Source organism: Bos mutus, chromosome 25 (assembly GCF_027580195.1).
Source record: "Bos mutus isolate GX-2022 chromosome 25, NWIPB_WYAK_1.1, whole genome shotgun sequence".
NCBI lineage: Eukaryota > Metazoa > Chordata > Mammalia > Artiodactyla > Bovidae > Bos > Bos mutus.
This window is the reverse complement of record NC_091641.1, coordinates 30,748,558-30,766,875: the sequence shown is the minus strand read 5'-3', so window position 1 is coordinate 30,766,875 and position 18,318 is coordinate 30,748,558. Positions and strand designations below refer to the sequence as shown.

General features: G+C 49.2%; 1 protein-coding gene across 3 annotated transcripts in view; it reads left to right on the top strand.

Annotated features, from left to right (window-relative positions):
* Positions 1 to 12,442, top strand: part of SNX29 (sorting nexin 29) — a 591,844-nt gene extending 579,402 nt beyond the window's left edge. For all 3 annotated transcript variants that reach the window (XM_070363126.1, XM_070363128.1, XM_070363127.1), the window contains one exon: positions 7,913 to 12,442. In XM_070363126.1, coding sequence (XP_070219227.1) covers positions 7,913 to 8,042 — 130 coding nt within the window. In that variant the 3' untranslated portion in view covers positions 8,043 to 12,442. The remainder of the gene's footprint in view (positions 1 to 7,912) is intronic.
* The last annotated feature ends 5,876 nt before the right edge of the window (positions 12,443 to 18,318 follow it).

Genomic DNA, 18,318 nt, shown 5'->3' with positions numbered 1-18,318 from the left:
CCTTTGAATATGGGGTTTCTATTATTCCATACACCTTTAGGATCTATTCTTATGATGGAGGTGGGGCCTTTCTTGCCCTCCATACCCCCCTTTTCTTGTCTGCAAAATTGGGGTAGACATGTGTGCTCAGTCTTGTCTGACTCTTTGCAACTACTTGTACTGTAGCCCGCCAGGCTCCTTTCTCTGTCCATGGGATTTTCCAGGCAAGAGTACTAGAGTGGGTTATCTGCTTCCTCCAGGCGACCTTCCCAACCCAGGGATTGAATCCATGTCTCCAGCATTGGCAGGCAGATTCTTTACCACTGAGCCACTGTGGAAGCCCTGGGGTAGACAGACCTTCCGCATTAAAACAGAATCGGGTAGATGAGGAACGTAATTTTGCCTTGCTCAGTGGTTCTGCTCCTGCCCAGACCCAGACTCACCAGCCCGCTTTATTATAACATCATCGTCAGCAGGAGGTAAAAAGAGCTTCTTGGTGGCCTGATTTCTATTGATGGGGCCAGGTGAGAAACACACCCCTCCTTTAAATCTCAGTAGTGCAGGTGGCTCACAAAGGCTGTAAACGATGAGGAATTGCGAGACCAGCGTTGACACACACACACCAGCACCCACCCACCCACCCACCCAGCAGGAAGCTGCTATATAACACAAGGAGCTCAGCTCCATGCTCTGATGACCCAGGAGGCGAGGGAGGCTCAAGAGGAAGGGGATACGTGTAGCTGATTCGCGTTGTTGTACAGCAGAAACACTGTAAAACAATTACACTCCAATGTAAAAAGTCAAATACAGGACTGTTGACTGTAGGTAGTGTTGTACAGATCTCGAACTTAACTCTTTTTTAAAATTTAATTTTATATTGGAATATAGTTGATCTACAATGTTTTGGTTTCAGGTGTATGTTCATTTTTTTAAGATTCTTTTCCCAGATAAGTCATTACAGAATATTGAGTAGAGTTTCCTCTGCTATATAGTAGGTCCTTGTTGATTATTTTACATATAGCAGTGTGTATCCGTTAATCCTAAATTCCTAATTTGCCCCCCGCCCCCAAACACATTTCTCCTTTGGTAACCAAAAGTTTGTTTTTCAAGTCTGTTGAAGAACAGACTTGTTGAGTCTGTTTTGGTTTTGTAAATAAGTTCCTTTGTATCATTTTTTAGCTTACATGTAAGTGATACCACATGATATTTGTCTTTGACTTCCTTCACTAAGTACGACGACCTCTAGGTCTGTCCAGGTCACTGCAGAGCACAGTATTTCATTCTTTGCAGCTGTAGTGGACACGGCTGTATCCATTGTGTGTGTGTGTATATAGACACATATATCTTTATTATGTTTATATAATATATATATACATTAATGTATGCATGTATGTATACACATACACACATTTTTTTTAATCCATTCCCTTCTCAATGGACGTTTAGGTTGCTTCCACGTCTTGGCTGTTGTAAACAGTGCTGCAGTGAACATTCAGTTCAGTCGCTCAGTCGTGTCCAACTCTTTGCGACCCCATGAATCGCAGCACGCCAGGCCTCGCTGTCCATCACCAGCTCCCGGAGTTCACTCAGACTCACGTCCATCGAGTCAGTGATGCCGTCCAGCCATCTCATCCTCTGTCGTCCCCTTCTCCTCCTGCCTCCAATCCCTCCCACCATCAGAGTCTTTTCCAATGAGTCAACTCTTCGCATGAGGTGGCCAAAGGACTGGAGTTTCAGCTTTAGCATCATGCCTTCCACATTAGGGTGTATATATCTTTTCAAATTACGGTTTTGTCCAGATAAATGCCCAGAAATGGGATTGCAGTGTCATACAGTAGATCTATTTTTAGATTTTTAAGGAACCACCATACTGTTCTCCATTGGGATTGTACCAATTTACATTCCCACCAACAGTGTAGGAGGGCTACGTTCTCTCTCCACCCTCTCCAGCATTGGTTGTTTGTAGATTTTTTTATGTTAGCCATTCTGATCAGTGTGAGGTGACACCTCATTGTAATTTTGATTTGTATTTCTCTAATAATTAGCAATATTGAACATCTTTTCATGTACCTCTTGGCCATCTGTATGTCTTCTTTGGGGAAATGTCTACTTAGGTCTTCTGCCCATCTTTTGATTGGGTTGTTTGTCATAGAACTACATGAGCTGTTCATAAATTTTGTCGATTAATCCCTTGTTGGGTGCTTTGTTTGCAAATATGTTCTCCCATTCTGTGGGTTGTCTTTTGGTTTTATTTATGGTTTCCCTTGCTGTGCAAAAAACCTTTTTAAGTTTCACTAGGTCCCATTTGTTTATTTTTGTTTTCATTTTGATTATTCTAGGAGATAAGATACTGCTGTGATTTATGTTCAAAGTGTTCTGCCTGTGTTTTCCTCTGGGAGTTTTATAGTATCTGATCTTTAGTCCATTTTGAGTTTAGAACTTAAGTCAATTGAGACATTTTTGCCTGTCAATTAGTAACTCCCTACTCACCCCCTCCCTCATCCCCCTCTGAGTTCGACTATTTTGGACACCTCCTGTAATTGGAATCATGCAGTTATCTGTCCTTGTGGCTGGCTTGTTTCATTTAGCAGGAGGACACTATACTATTGCATATGTCAGCATTTCATTTTTTCTTGTAAGGCTTGCATATTGCTTTGTATGGATGAAACTTTTTTTTTTATCCATTCATAGAGATCTAAGTTATTAATAATTGCACATCTTGCCTGTTGGGAGTGCAGAGAGAGCACTTCCAGATCCTGATTTCTATTCTTTCCGATAAATATTTACTCTACCCTAGAAGCCATTCCAAGCCGATGAGACACTTGCCTGAGGAAACGCAGTGCACTCTCTCCTCACTCCCACAGTGCCATCTCTGAGTGGCAGCCCCAGGCAGGAGGCTTAGGGGCAGGCAACCCCCCTATGCCCCTCCCCTCTGCTGATCCTCACATAGTAGGTGCCTTTGGAGAAACCAAATGAAGTACCAAAGCCCTGGCCCCATGACTCAGAACTGTCCCCCACTCTGGCCTTTCTCCAGTCCTCTGAGGAGCCGGCTCCTCCAGGGACCACAGGCCCTCACCTCCCAAGCCGGGCAGGAGAGTCAAGGGGAGAGAGATTTGAAGAGGCTGCACTGCTGGCTTTGAAGATGGAGGCAGGAGCCGTGACCCTTAGAGTGCCTGGAAAGGCCAACTTCTGGCCTTTAGAATCTCCCTTGGAGCCTTCCGGGGCTTCCCAGTGATAGCTTATGGTGAATGATGTCGGATTCCTGATCTCTGAAGGAGGAGATTGAGCTTCAGGACCAGGCTTGATCACTCAAGAGCTTTTGTGTAGCAAAGTTTTATTAAAGTAAGAAAAGGGACAGAGCAAGCTTCTGACACAGACATCAGAAGAGGGATGGAGAGTGCCCCCACCCCCCGCCACTAGTCTAGGCAAGGGAGTTATATAATTTAACTGGTTATTACAAGAAATCAAAAGAATGTCTCAAGGTTGTTCAGTTCAGTTCAGTCACCCAGTCATGTCTGACTTTTTGCGACCCCATGAATCGCAGCACGCCAGGCCTCGCTGTCCATCACCAACTCCCAGAGTTCACCCAAACTCCTGTGCATCGAGTTGGTGATCCCATCCAGCCATCTCATCCTCTGTCGTCCCCTTCTCCTCCTGCCCCCAATCCCTCCCAGCATCAGTCTTTTCCAATGAGTCAACTCTTCGCATGAGGTGGCCAAAGTACTGGAGTTTCAGCTTCAGAATCAGTCCTTCCAATGAACACCCAGGACTGATCTCCTTTAGGATGGACTGGTTGGATCTCCTTGCAGTCCAAGGGACTCTCAAGAGTCTTCTCCAACACCACAGTTCAAAAGCATCAATTCTTCGGTGCTCAGCTTTCTTCACAGTCCAACTCTCACATCCATGCATGACCACAGGAAAAACCATAGCCTTGACTAGACAGACCTTTGTTGGCAAAGTAATGTCTCTGCTTTTGAATATGCTATCTAGGTTGGACATAACTTTCCTTCCAAGGAGTAAGCAGCTTTTAATTTCATGGTTGCAGTCACCATCTGCAGTGATTTTGGAGCCCAAAAAAAGTCTGACACTGTTTCTTCATCTATTTCCCATGAAGTGGTGGGACCAGATGATCTTAGTTTTCTGAATGTTGAGCTTAAGCCAACTTTTTCACTGTCCTCTTTCACTTTCATCAAGAGGCTCTTTAGCTCTTCACTTTCTGCCATAAGGGTGGTGTCCTCTGCATATCTGAGGTTATTGATATTTCTCCCAGCAGTCTTGATTCCAGCTTGTGCTTCTTCCAGCCCAGCGTTTCTCATGATGTACTCTGCATATAAGTTAAATAAGCAGGGTGACAATATACAGCCTGGATGTACTCCTTTTCTATTTGGAACCAGTCTGTTGTTCCATGTCCAGTTCTAACTGTTGCTTCCTGACCTGCATGCAGATTTCTCAAGAGGCAGGTCAGGTGGTCTGGTATTCCCATCTCTTTCAGAATTTTCCAGTTTATTGTGATCCACACAGTCAAAGGCTTTGGCATAGTCAATAAAGCAGAAATAGATGTTTTTCTGGAACTCTCTTGCTTTTTCGATGACCCAGCGGATGTTGGCAATTTGATCTCTGGTTCCTCTGCCTTTTCTAAAACCAGCTTGAACATCTGGAAGTTCACAGTTCATGTATTGCTGAAGCCTGGCTTGGAAAATTTTGAGCATTACTTTACTAGCGTGTGAGATGAGTGCAATTGTGCAGTAGTTTGAGCATTCTTTGGCATTGCCTTTCTTTGGGATTGGAATGAAAACTGACCTTTTCCAGTCCTGTGGCCACTGCTGAGTTTTCCAAATTTGCTGGCATATTGAGTGCAGCACTTTCACAGCATCATCTTCCAGGACTTGAAATAGCTCAACTGGAATTCCATCACCTCCACTAGCTTTGTTTGTAGTGATGCTTCCTAAGGCCCACTTGACTTCACATTCCAGGATGTCTGGCTCTAGGTGAGTGATCACTCCATCATGATTATCTGGGTCGTGAAGATTTTTTTGTACAGTTCTTCTGTGTATTCTTGCCACCTCTTCTTAGTATCTTCTGTTAGGTCCATACCATTTCCATTATTGAGCCCATCTTTGCATGAAATGTTCCTTTGGTATCTCTGATTTTCTTGAGATCTCTAGTCTTTCCCATTCTATTGTTTTCCTCTATTTCTTTGCATTGATCACTGAGGAAGGCTTTTTTATCTCTCCTTACTATTATTTGGAACTCTGCATTCAAATGGGAATATCTTTTTTTTCTCCTTTGCTTTTCTCTTCTCTCCTTTTCACAGCTATTTATAAGGCCTCCCCAGCCATTTTGCTTTTTTGCATTTCTTTTCCATGGGGATGGTCTTAATCCCTGTCTCCTGTACAATGTCATGAACCTCCATCCATAGTTCATCAGGTACTCTATCAGATCTAGGCCCTTAAATCTATTTCTCACTTCCACTGTCTAATCATAAGGGATTTGATTTAGGTCATACCTGAATGGTCTAGTGGTTTTCCCTACTTTCTTCAATTTCAGTCTGAATTTGGCAATAAGACTCACTCCCATAATATACATTTTAAGATAACAGGATCAGTCGGAAGCTTTTCAGGAAGGAGAAACTGTCCTCAAGCAGGAGACAGTGTTGTTATATAATCCTTAAGCTGAGTTGTTTGTTGTGTAATCATCAGTTCTGGGCTTAAAGAAAAAACTGTATTACATGACTAAGACTAAGGAATGTAGAGGAGAAAAAAAGACGTTTGTCCTTTCCCCCTTGAGAATTCCAGACCCTTATCTCCTCCTCGGGGACCCCGGATTTCTTATCAACCTGCCTAGGAATTGACTCTCTCACCAGGTGGCTCAGCAGTGAAGAACCCACCTGCCAACGCAGGAGATGCAGGTACAGTCCCTGGGTCGGGAAGATCCCCTGGAGAAGGAAATGGCAACCCACTGCAGTATTCTTGCCTGGGAATCCCATGGACCGAGGAGTCTGGTAGGATATACAGCCCATGGTGTCAGAGAGTCAGACACGACTGAGCACACACACTGGTACATCTTGAGTGAAGTCGCTCAGTCATGTCCGATTCTTTGCTACCCTGTGGACTGTAGCCCTCCAGGCTCCTCTGTCCATGGGATTCTCCAGGCCAGAATACTGGAGTGGGTAGCCATTCCCTTCTCCAGGGGATCTTCCCCACCCAGGGATTGAACCCAGGTCTCCCTCATTGTGGGCAGATGCTTTAACCTTTGAGCCACCAGAGAAGTCCGGTACATCTTGAACGTGGCCTCATCACACCCACTGAGGCCTGCCGGCCTCCAGAACTTTAAGACATCTCACTGTGTGCTAGCGTGCAGCAGCTGTGGGAAAGACCGAGTTCACCGCCTGTACGTTCACAGCCCCAGCCCTGGCCCTGTGTGCTTGGAGCAGTGACCTTGGCAGTGGGCACTTCAAATGCAACCAGACCAGGGACATCACCTTCTTGAGTCCTCCAGCTGCTGCCTCCACCCACTGCTCCTGTGCCCAGAGCCTCGGGGCCCCACCCCGCATCCCAGGCCCTTCCTGCCTTGCTTGGGACTCCCCACTCAGGCAGACTTTGTACCGTAAGTCTTAGAGTGAGCGCATGATGCTTTTAGCCCTCCTTCGGACTGTGAGCTCCACAGGGTCTGGAAGAATCCATTTTGCTGTTTACCCCTAGTGCCTTGCACAGTGCTTGGCCCACGTGGGTGTGCAAAGATTCATGGAGTAAACAAGTATATCCTTCAGGTGTTTTCTGTATACCCCTTCTACTGTGCTGTAACGTGGGTTGGAATTGAGAAATGGAATATTTCCTGCCATATCAATAAACAAAGGCTGTCATAGGCATCAGTAATTATGGATGGTGACCCCCCTGAGGAAACTCAGGAAGGAAAGAATACCCACCATTTAGCAGCCATCAGATTGCCGGCACTCCTTACTGTGAGCCCCTGGGAAACAAAGGATGAGGAAACTCGATACTGGCCCCAGACGGCTGAGGTGCACATCAAAGGAATGATTTCAAAGGAAGAGTCAGCCCGGGCTCTTGCATCTTCCCGTACATAGAAAAGTGCTAAATCCCTTAACTTGGGGATACCTGGTTTTCTTTAAACAACAACAACTTTTTGACATTCAGACTGCCTTCCCTTTGTTGCAAAACTTCTTTTAATATATATAACCTGGCTCCCCTCCTTGCCTCCTCGGAGCAGGTCTCTCAGGGACACTTGAGATGCTTTCTCTCGGCTTGAAGTCCAAACATTCCCAATGAATAAAACATAACTCTCAGCTTTTAGGTTGTATTTTTTAGGTCTGCAGAAGTGTACACCCTCTCTGGCCCGTAAACGCACGTCTGTTCCCCTTTGTTCGTGGGCTGCCGCCGTCTTGCGATGTGAGGGCTTTATATCCAGGACCAGCGAGCCCCTCACACTGGACTCGCAAGTAGTTCCCCATTTTTGGCTCGTTCACGCAGTGCTGTTGTGAACGCCCTTACAATTAGACGTGGGCAGACCTCTGATTATTCTTTTAGGATCGACTCCACCGGAATTCCGTCTCCTGGGTTTTCGCATCTTTTGACTTTTAAATGCAATGTTCTCCAGAGCAGTGTTTTTCTTTTCTCTTTGAAATGTGCCTTTGCTGAAGATCAGTGAAAATGGTGAGAAGAAAGCCAAGACCAGAATCTTCTTTCATCGACTTAAAAGAGGGTCCGGAACTGCGGCCCCACAACTGTGCTGGTCACGGCAGAGAGGAGGTTTATTTCTCCAGGTTGTTCTCGCCACCCAGCCAGGCAGCCGCCGTGGCCCTGAGCCACTCCCGCTGCTCCCCTCTCCCCCCTCAGCCCCCAGCGGCTGCCCTGCCTGTGACCAGTTGCCCTCAGAACTCCTGACTTACCCCGATTCTCCCCACTCTGTCTTACAGCGACATCACCCCTCCCGGAGACGCACTAACCAAGAACAGCCGGCCCAAAGTGGCTTCCCGCTTCCCCAAGCTGGCCCGAGGGCACCCCAGGGAGACACGCAACGTGGAGCCCCAGAGCGGTGACCTCTGACCTCGCCGGTACCCCGGACTTGGGCCCTACGTGCTGCGCCAGCCGTCTCCACCCCGGCCACGGCAGCTGGCCCCTGCCACCTCGGAGGGACCACCCTACCCCCACCGGTGAACCCCAGAGAGCACACCTGCCCTGCCAGGCGTGTGACACCCCGATTAAACTGGGCTGTGTGAGAGCAGGGCGACTCCTCGCTGGACGGATGTGGGCACGTGGGCCCTGCTCTCCCCGCGCCCCGCCTTGGGACTCAAGGGCCAGGCATTCCCCTTCCTCCAGCCCAGAGGCCAACTGGAGGGCTCAGAGTCAGAGCCCCCTGGTCGCGATGCACAAGTCTGTCTCATTTGGTCAGAAGTTTCATTCACCTCTTGACTCTTTCCCACGTGGGAATTCGAATGACTGTTACTTCCCTACCCCCGTTTAATGTAATTGCCTGCTACAACCTATGAACACGGAGAGGGAGCTAGTTCCTTTCCGCATACGCCCCACCAGGGATCAGTAGACACCCTAATTCTTGCCACCAGGTTCCAGGGAGACAGCCCCGTGGCCTTCGTGCAGCAGAGCCATTAGGGATGAGGAACTGTGGCTCTTGGAGAACTTCCTACCTCCTCTCTGGTTGGTTCTGGAAGGACTGGCCCCTGTAGGAAGCCTACATGTACCTGGTCAGGCCAGCCATCAGCAGCAACCTAGTGACCTGAACCAGAAAGCCCTGAGCTATCTAGGGGTTGGTGGCCTTGGCCGCCAAAGCCAAGAGGAGTCCTCAAGGCTTTGAAAGACTCGGTTCTGGGAAGTACTTCAGAAGCTTCTGTGGGCCTCTGGGGGTTCTGTGGAGCTCAGCGTGACTCTCTGTGAACTTGGGTGAATGTGACTCACTCTGAACAAATCATGATTGTCCCCTAAAGACAGCACATGTGTTGTTGGCCAGTATGCTCTCGGTGGGAGCAGGGCGCTGGGTGCATCCCAAGATTGACCTCTCTGCTCCCCCCATTCAGAGAGCACCCCACCACCAGCAGCAGCAGTTGGGAACAGGAGGAGAACAGCATCAGGTCCCCCCGTGGGACCAGAGCTGTTTGGCCAGTTTTAACATCCAGAAACGTGGAACTCTTCCCCACCCTGGGTAGGAGTCACCCTCGGCTGCTGATACAAAGGACCAAAAGGCGGCATAAATGTGTGAAAAGCAGAGGGCTGAGCACACCTCAGCCCATGCCTGGGTGAGCAATGTGGGTCATCATCGAGCCTGTAGTGGAAACCCTGGAAGGGCCAGCCTGGAAGGGCTGTGCCGCACGCCCCGTGCTCACCAGAGGGAGGCGTGTCAGAACTGACGTTTGCACACGGCCCTCCAGGGACTCAAGGAGGCTGCAGCAACTTCAGAGGGGACATTCTATCTGGTGAGCTAGGCCCAGGGGAGCGACACGAGCCGGCTGTCCTGCATGGATGGAGGTGGCAGTGTGTGTATGTGGGGGCCCTGCTGTCGGCCTGTGGGGGTCAGAGGACCCAAGGGACAGCGTGTCCCAGAAAGGCAGCATGGTTGGTTTCCCCCTCGTGTGCCCAGGGATCCACTGCGCATGCACCGTGCTGGAATCCCACGCCCCAGAGCACTGCCGTGAACATAGAGCCCTCCTCCACCCAGGCCTCCGGGACCATCTGGAAGTTCCAGCTGCCCCAGAGCTCCGCCCCGCACATGGGGCCCTCCACAGGGGTCACTTTGAGGCCAGCTGATGGCTGCACAGCCAGATCTGAACCCAGGGTGTCGTCTCTCTGTTCACGTGAGACCCAGAATAGATCCAGCACCCCAACATTCTCCAGGGTTCTGATCAGCCAGGCTGTGTTGGCGCCTGACCCCAAACACATCTGAGAACGATTTCTAGCCTCACCTTCTCCAGCTACCCCACCAAGAAGCAGCTTTGACGTTCTGTGCATGGAGTGAAAAAACAGCAAAAAAAGAAAAAAAGGCACCCAGAGCTACAGCAGACAGATGCTGAGCGGGAGGGAGACATAAGAGCACTCTCAGCCTGTATTTGGAAAGGAGCAGCTCTGCCTTCCTGTTTTTAAAGCTTAATTATTCATGGAAAGCTTGCCCTGCCCTCCCACACGCGGGTTGTAGAAAGCATGTTCCTAGGGGCCCTGCGGGGGCCCCTCCAGGCTGCTTGCCCTCTGTGCCCCCGTTTCTGTGACCCTGCAGAAACCCCGATCTTCAGTCCGTCTGGTTTCAGCTCAGATACGCATGTGACATGCACATCACAGCTCCTCCTCCAGCCTTACCTCTGGAGTCACATGGAATGTTCTGCCATGATAGAGCCCTGCTCACCAGGGCAGTGGGATGGACTTAGAAGGGGCAGACCACCAGCTCCTGGAGAAAGAGAACAAAAAACCCTGAGGTCCAGGCCGGGATGTGGCTCACAGAATGCCACCCCCCCCGAGGCCGTGTCATCATCTGTGCATCCACCCCCAATCTAAGTCAGGAGGCAGGATGTCCCCCCTGCCCCCAAGACCCATCAGGTGAAAGACAGCCCCCCAACAAAGGACCAGCTGACGCTGGCTTCTGTCTCCTTGATCAAAGATTCTTTAGCACCTAAGAAAGCGCTCCCCATTCTTCAGAAAGGAACAGAAGGGCCCTTCTGTCTCCAGGCCTTCTGTCTCCAGGCCTTGACCCTCTTGGCGCCCCACCTGCCCTGGGAGCAGGAAGCGCCCCCTCCAAGTCCCCAGAGCACAGTCCAGCAGGCTGTTCAGGGGTGGCTTCAGCTGGGTTGGGATGGAAGCCCAGCCAGGTCCAGCTCCGTTCGCATCTCACAGAAAAAGCAGAGACATCTCTCCTTAAGAGAAAACCAGAGCTCCCAGGGAGTGAGGGCTGAGGCTGGTGTATACCTCACCAGCTTTCTCGGCCACCGCTCCGCAGCCCCTGTGGAATCCTGGCTCGAAACTGCACAGATCTCTCTACAGTCAGGCCCTGGGGGAAGAGGCGGCTTTCCCAAGAGGCTGTTGCACCTCACAGAGGTCACCGTGAACACCATAGCCTGGCCCATCTAAGGGCTTCCTGGCCACAGAAGGATCACTGACAGAGCTGCAGAGACAGGGTACCATCCTGTGAGTCCTGGCAAGAGGCGCGAGCAGTGAGAGAGAGGCTGGTGAGCCGGGGTGTGTGGACCAGGTGTGGTCGCTTGGGGCCTGTTAGGATGCCTTCTTTGATAACCGCTGGATTCGACAGCACTGCCAGGCTGTGTTGTGCCTTTCAGAACACAGAGGCAAAGTTGTTTACACCCCGGGACTGGTAACACAGTTGCAGCCAGTTCCGAGAGGCAGCGGGCACTGGAGGCCCGAGAATTCATCCCCAGATTTTGGGCCCGCAAACAGGAAAGAAGTCCCTCCGGGCAGCCCAGGGGATCCGAAGCTTTGCTGCTTTTGTCTCCTGACACCCAGCGCCCTGGCATCTGGGGCCTGGGGTGGCCTCTTTGCTCATGAGAGAGTGTGCCCACCAGAGGGCCCGGTCCCAGGGTCCCAGGCCTCAGCCCCCGTACCTCACCTGCTCACCTTCACAGGGGTGCAGCCTGGAGCCGCCAGCTGGCCCCACACCTAGAAACCAGAGCCCGTTCTCAGGTCCCAGCAGACCTCTCCTAACCAGTCACCTTCAGCATCCTTCATCCCTCAGCCCGGCAGCTTGGTGCCAGCGCCCGTGCACAGGAGGCGCCTTCCTCTAGGAGGAGGATCTCGCCTGGGCGTATCACTGACTGGATCCTCAGCCTGGAGCTGGGATGGGCAGCCTCCAAGACCTGTCAGAGGACCCTGAGCGGGAGCATCTGATGAGCTAAGAGCTTTCTCGAAGGAGCATGCCACGCTCAAGCTGCTACCCCAAAGGCAATAATGGTCTCAACTCTGCCTCAGTGTTCCCCTCCGGACAGTGCCACCCATGCTGAACCTCACCCCCGGGCTGGGTGCCCCCGGCAGGCAGGTGTCTGCTCACGAGCAAGGCCTTTTGCAACGATCATTTTTCAAAATATTGCACGTCGCTGCTTTACGTGTCTGCTGTTCAGATTGGCTTTCTGTGTTAATCGCACAGTTGCAGCACTAGATATTTTATCTAACCTTGCCAAAAATTTCATTTTTCCTGTTTCCCTAACACGTGGTCTTGATTATGTGTCTAAAAGAAAACTTCAGCTCCCGGATCGATAGGCGTGAGCAGGGAGCACTGCCCACCTCCACGCTCTGAGCAGAGCAGCCCTCTGCCCGGCCCGCAGTGGAAACGCCCCTCCCTGAGTTCGTCTCGGCATTTTAGACCGTCCCGTTTGCCACCCTTGCCTGCTGCCAGGAATGGGCCTGATTTTGGTAGTTCTCAGTTCTAACAATCATATTGAATGGGTTTCCTTACTTAATCAATTTCTGAAGAGAAAAAAAAAAAAAAAGAAAGAAAACTGGTTTTTCTAAAAGATGGGTGAGCTTATACCAAGGATGAGCAACCCCACTAGAAGAATAGAAGAACGTCCGGATCCACGAGGGTTTCATGGTCCAGGGATTCAGTTGTTTGTGGCACAGGGATGATTTGCCATCCTCACCGAAGACCACTAGCTGACCTGCCAAGATGCCCCCCTTGCCCTCAGATCCCATCACTGCCTTCACAAACTGCAAGGGGAGAGGCCATGCCCCTCCGGCAGTTCTCTCTGCCATCGCTTGAGGCCATACAAGGGGACGACCTTTGCAACAGCTGGGACGGAAGACACAGAAGACGGGATCGCAGGTTTACAACCAGCATTGAGATGAGCTGGAGAATGGGCATTGCCAGGAGTGAGGGGGTGGTGGAGCTAATTAGGGCTTCTTATTACCTGGGATCCATCCTGGAAAGAATGTCTTTACCTCTGTAACCTTAGCGGCACCATCTCCGGCATCACCATTTGGTAAAACACACTGCTTAACTCATCAGATGCTGACTTGGTGGTGGAAGAATTCTTTTGACTACAGGCTCCATGGTGACCCGTGAGTGGGTCCCCGTGAGCCGTCTGTTCGAGGGGGAACCGGCGACAAATCTGGAGTCTATGGTCTGGATGGAAGCAAGGCTGAGAAGCCCACAGATGGGCTGCAAAACACGTGGTATTATCTTAACTACCCTCTTCCGTTACGGTTTACACGATAGAATTTTTAAACAAATGTGTTTAATTTTCTAAAATCTCTTGTATTAAAATTTTCCTTTGGAATAAGCTGTGGTAATTTTGTTACAATCTAGTTGAGACACACCTCTTTACAATGACAAAATTAAAACGGTTACATTTTCTAAATTAGATATTCGGTTTATGGTCTAATTCTCCGCGTCCATTCTTTTTCAGCAGTTGGGGATTAGGTGAAGTTTCAGTATACATTATAAAAACTTCTTATAAGGCCCTTCACCATTTCACATGTTACCCTGAACAACATGATTTGATTGGACAAGTATCACTTTTATTTGAAGTAGAGCAGGAGCTTATGTTGAGTTATTAGGCAGATCTATATTAATTGGAGATGTAGCATCAAAATTCTATACAGAAAAAAAATTCCCTTCATTATAGGTTCCTATTCACTCAGAAACCATTTTTGGGCACCTACTGTATACCATCATGCCAGGCCCTGGGCATACAGCAGTGGCCAAGGCAGAAAAGACCCCTGCCTTCTTGGACTAAGATTCCAAGTAAGACAGATGGACAATAATGTATATTTCTGTGTATCTGTCTATCTACACACACTTCCCTGGTGCCTTAGCAGTAAAGAATCTGCCTGCCAGTGCAGGAGACGCCAGAGACACAGGTTCAATCCGTGAGTCAGGAAGATCCCCTGGAGAAGGAAATGCCAACCTTCACCGGTATTCCCAGGAACATCCCCTGGACAGAGGAGCTTGGTGGGCTACAGTCCTTGGGGTTGCAAAGAGTCAGACACGACTGAGCATGCGTGTACGCATCTATCTAAACACACAGACCCTGTTTAAAATCAGCCCTGCAGACAGTTACCGACCACCGTAAGCTCCACAATGGACTTGGAGAAAGATCTCCTTCTAACAGTTCAAGCCAGGCTTTCTCGGCCTCACACCGATGACATTTGTGGCTGGATAGCTCTGGGGCGTGAAGACTGTCCTGTCACTAGTGCGATCAGCCCTGGTCTCCAACCCCTAAACGCCCTGGAACCTTTTCTGTTCTCACAACCAGATGTGACCACACATCCCTGGAGTGAGGAATGGTCCCCTGTTGAGAACCCTGAGGCTAGACCAGGGATTCTCTTGGCAAAAGTGACATTTAAGTTATGACCTGAAGGATGAGAAAAAATGCTACGCAGTCCCCTGCTCCCCACCCCAAATTTACATTGGCTTAAAAAATTCACCCCCTGCAACCAGGTATCTAACCTTTTTAACCAGGATAGTAAGAGGCCAGGTTGGCTTCCCTGGTGGCTCAGACGGTAAAGAATCTGCCTGCAATGCAGGAGACCCAGGTTTGATTCCTGGAATCTGGAACATTCCCTGGAATGGCTACCTACTCCAGTATTCTTGCCAGGAGAACACCATGGACAGAGGAGCCTGGTGGGCTACAGTCCATGGAGTCGCAAAGAGTCGGACATGACTGAGTGACTAAGCACACGCTCTAATGAGATCGGTATTTAAAAGGCATCCCAGCAAATCATGGGAGATGCTGCCCAGGGGCCCACAAGGGATACTGCAGACCCCTCAGCCCAGGGCTGTGGGAAGGGTACTTCCAGGCTGATACGAGAGAGGAGGGACCAGCGCTGCTTTTCGAGGGCGTGTACGTGGACCACATTGCGCCTGCGCTCTCCAGCCTCCAGGTCACTTAACCCTTTGGCCACCACAGTGCATCCCCCACTTGGACAGATGAGAAAGAGAAAACTACGTGCAGGCCGAGTGTGGGCCCTAGTGCCCCAGCCTCGAGGCGGAGGAGCAGCAGGACTGTCTCCATCGTGCCCACAGCCAGGACTGTCCTGGCCACACTGTGATTGGCCCAGGCCACCCTCCCTCACATCCAGTGTGCATGCAGCAACCTCCCTGTTCTCTCTGGCCTCTCCCAAGGGATGTCTCAGCTCCTCAGCCATCTCCAAGCACAGCTGACCCCCCAGCTGGAGGCTGTCTCCTTGATTATCCTCAGTCCATATTCCCAAGGGCTTCCCTGGTAGCCCTACTGGTAAAGAATCCGCTTGCAACACAGGAGACCCCGCTTCAATTCTTGGGTCAGGAAGATCTGCTGGAGAAGGAATAGGCTACCCACTCTAGTATTCATGGGCTTCCCTGGTGGCTCAGCTGGTAAAGAATCCACCTGCAGTGTGGGAGATCTAGGTTCAATCCCTGGGTTGGGATTGAACTTGCTTCCCTACTGTAAACCACTTTGCCTCCTTAAAAACCTCAAGTCCTCAGGAGCTCATGCCATCCACCTGTATCACCCTCTATGTCTAGGCTTGGACTCGTCTATTGACCTCCGAGCTGCTTCTCACACACTGATGATTAATTCATCACTCAGGGCCCCTTGATCCCCTCCAGCCACACCCCACCTCTCTCTCCTCTGAGCTTTTCCTTCTCCAGAGGCCATTCCCCTGTGTCACTTGCAGCTTTTCAAGACCAAGGGACACAGCGGCCATCAGCACACACCTCTGCAATCCTGACTTCAGATTCTCTGCTCTGATCCACTCTACCTCCTAGCTCTTCTCTCTAGTGGCCCCCACCCCAGTGACAGCTCTTCAAATTCTTCAGGAATGCTGTCATCTTAAAAAACTCTGTCCTCAGGACTTCCCTGGTGGCCCAGGCTTAAGAAGCCACCTGCCAATGCAGGGACACAGGCTTGATCCCCGGTCTGGGAAGCTTCCACGTGCTGCAGAGCAACTAAGCCCATGCAACACAACTAACGAGCCAGCACTCTGGGGCCCCAAAGCCTCAGTGACTGAGCCTGCATGCCTAGAGCCTGTGCTCTGCAACAAAAGAAGCCACAGCAATGACAAGCCCCCGCTCACCACAACTCGAGAGAAGGCTGAGCAGCAATGAAGACCCAGTGCGGCCAAAAATAACCAAAACACAAGATCCTGCCCTCCTCTTTGCCAAGCCCCCGCCTTTCCCAGCATTGGTTCTGTGGCCCATGCCGATCACTGCTCCCTTGGGGTCATCCCAGTCTGCCCTGCATCTCCTTCATACTTGCTTGGTAAAAACCCAGCCCTAGTCAAGCTCAACTGACAAGCTAGTCTAGAAGCCAGTATCATTTGTAACTTTGGTTTGTAACTCCATATTTTGTTTTTGACATAATTTAAGAGACTAATGCATTTAAAAGAATTACTTGTTTATGTTTGGGGGCATACAATATATAAAGATGTATGAAGGGAATGGGGATAGAGCTGTAAAGGAGCATAGGTTTTTTGTTACTAATTGTTATGAATTCAACTTATTATTCAAATTAACTTCAGGTTGTTAAATGTAATCCTCATGATAATCACAAAACAGCTGTAGGATATACACAAAAGGAGATGGAAAGGAACATTCATGACGAAAGATAGGAATGCGTAGAATGAGGGACAAAAAAGCTATGAGACTTATGGAAAACATAGCAATAACTGAATAAGTCCTTCCTTATCAGTAGTTACTTTAAATATAAATGGATTAAACTTTCCAGCCGAGACGAAGATTGGCAGAAAGAATAAAAACACATAATCCAACTATATTCTGTCTACAGAAGATTTACTTTAGATCTAAGACCACAAATAGATTGAAAGTGAAACCATAGGATAAGATATTCCAGGCAAGTAGTAACCAAAAGAGGTCAGAAGTGGCTATACCAATAATAAACAAAATAGATTTTAATGAAAGTTTCAATACAGGAAGAAGCTATGACAGTTATAGGCATTTACATACCTCATAATAGGTGATCAAATATAAAAAACAAAAAACTCATAGAATTGAAAGGAGAATCAGACAGTTCTACAGTAGTCCATGGTGTTGCAAAGAGCCAGACACAACTGAGCGACTAACACTTTCCCAATAATACCTGGTCACTTCAATACCCCACTCTCAATAGTAGACAGAACAGCCAGACAGAAAATAAGGAAGGAAGGAAATGTAATTGGCTTACTGAGTTAAATCCTCTCACAGACACACACGGGGCACCCTACCAACAGCAGAAGCACACGCATGCTTCTGAAGTGCATGTGGGACATTTTCCAGGGTAGACCATACGCTAGGCCACAAGTCAAGTCTCAACAGATTTTTTTTTTAAAGATAAGATTTCATACAACATATCTTCTTCAACCTGATGGGATAAAGTTAGAAATCAGTAATAGAAGGAAAATGGAAAATTCACAAATTCATGAAAAACAACATGAACAGCCCATGGATCAAATAAATTGTGAAAAATTTATAGAAAATACTCCAAGGACTTCAAGACACTGAAAATACAGCATAGCAAAACCTATGGGATACAATGAAAGCAGTGACAAGGGGGAAGTTCACAGCTATAAATGCTTTTATTAAAAAACTAGGATGACCTAAAACCACCACTCTAATCTTGAGGCAGGAGGAAGATGCCCCTGCTCCTTGAGGTAAGCAGTAGTTTGTTCCCTGTGGCCAGAAAGCCCCAAATTTCAATAGCAGGACAATGAGAGAGGAGGCTGGGCCCAGGATATAAGAGACCACATATTTCTCATTCTCAAAGTCAAGGAAACCCTCCCAACTAGAAAGCTCCTTGGAGGTCAAAAAGGGGAGTGATGCCAAGGCTACCCACAAGCCTTTCCATCTTGGCTGAGAGATGTATGTACACAGAGGAGGACCCTGAGATATACCAAAGACAGACTCAGAACCAGGCAAAGGGAGATGGCTGGCCAAAGAGCACCCAGAGAGATACCCCACGTAAGTGATTTAAGCTACCCAAAGGCTGAGACTGACCGAGTCAGCCTGTATATCTATCTACATGCACTGTACTCCTTTTCCTCCTAATAAACAGTTTATCTATTTCACTACTTTCTATCTTTGTGGGAATTCTTTTCTGCAAAGCCAAAGGGCCAGGGCCCTTGCCCCTGACCACTGGTCTGGTGGCTAGGATCTGGTGCTCTCACTGACATGACCTGACCTTAATCTCTGGCTCAGAAACCGAAACCCTGCTCCAAGCCACTGCAGGCTGAGGCCACCTGACATTATACTTGCTGCTGAAGCCTGGGAATTCAGAAAGTCAAGGTAAAGCAAGGGCTTCCCCCAGCTGCGGCTTGAGGCTCTTGACCCACTCTTGCTTGCTTTCAGAACCCACAGAGCATAACTTCTATCTGTCCACAGCCTTTTGGCTCCCTGCCAACA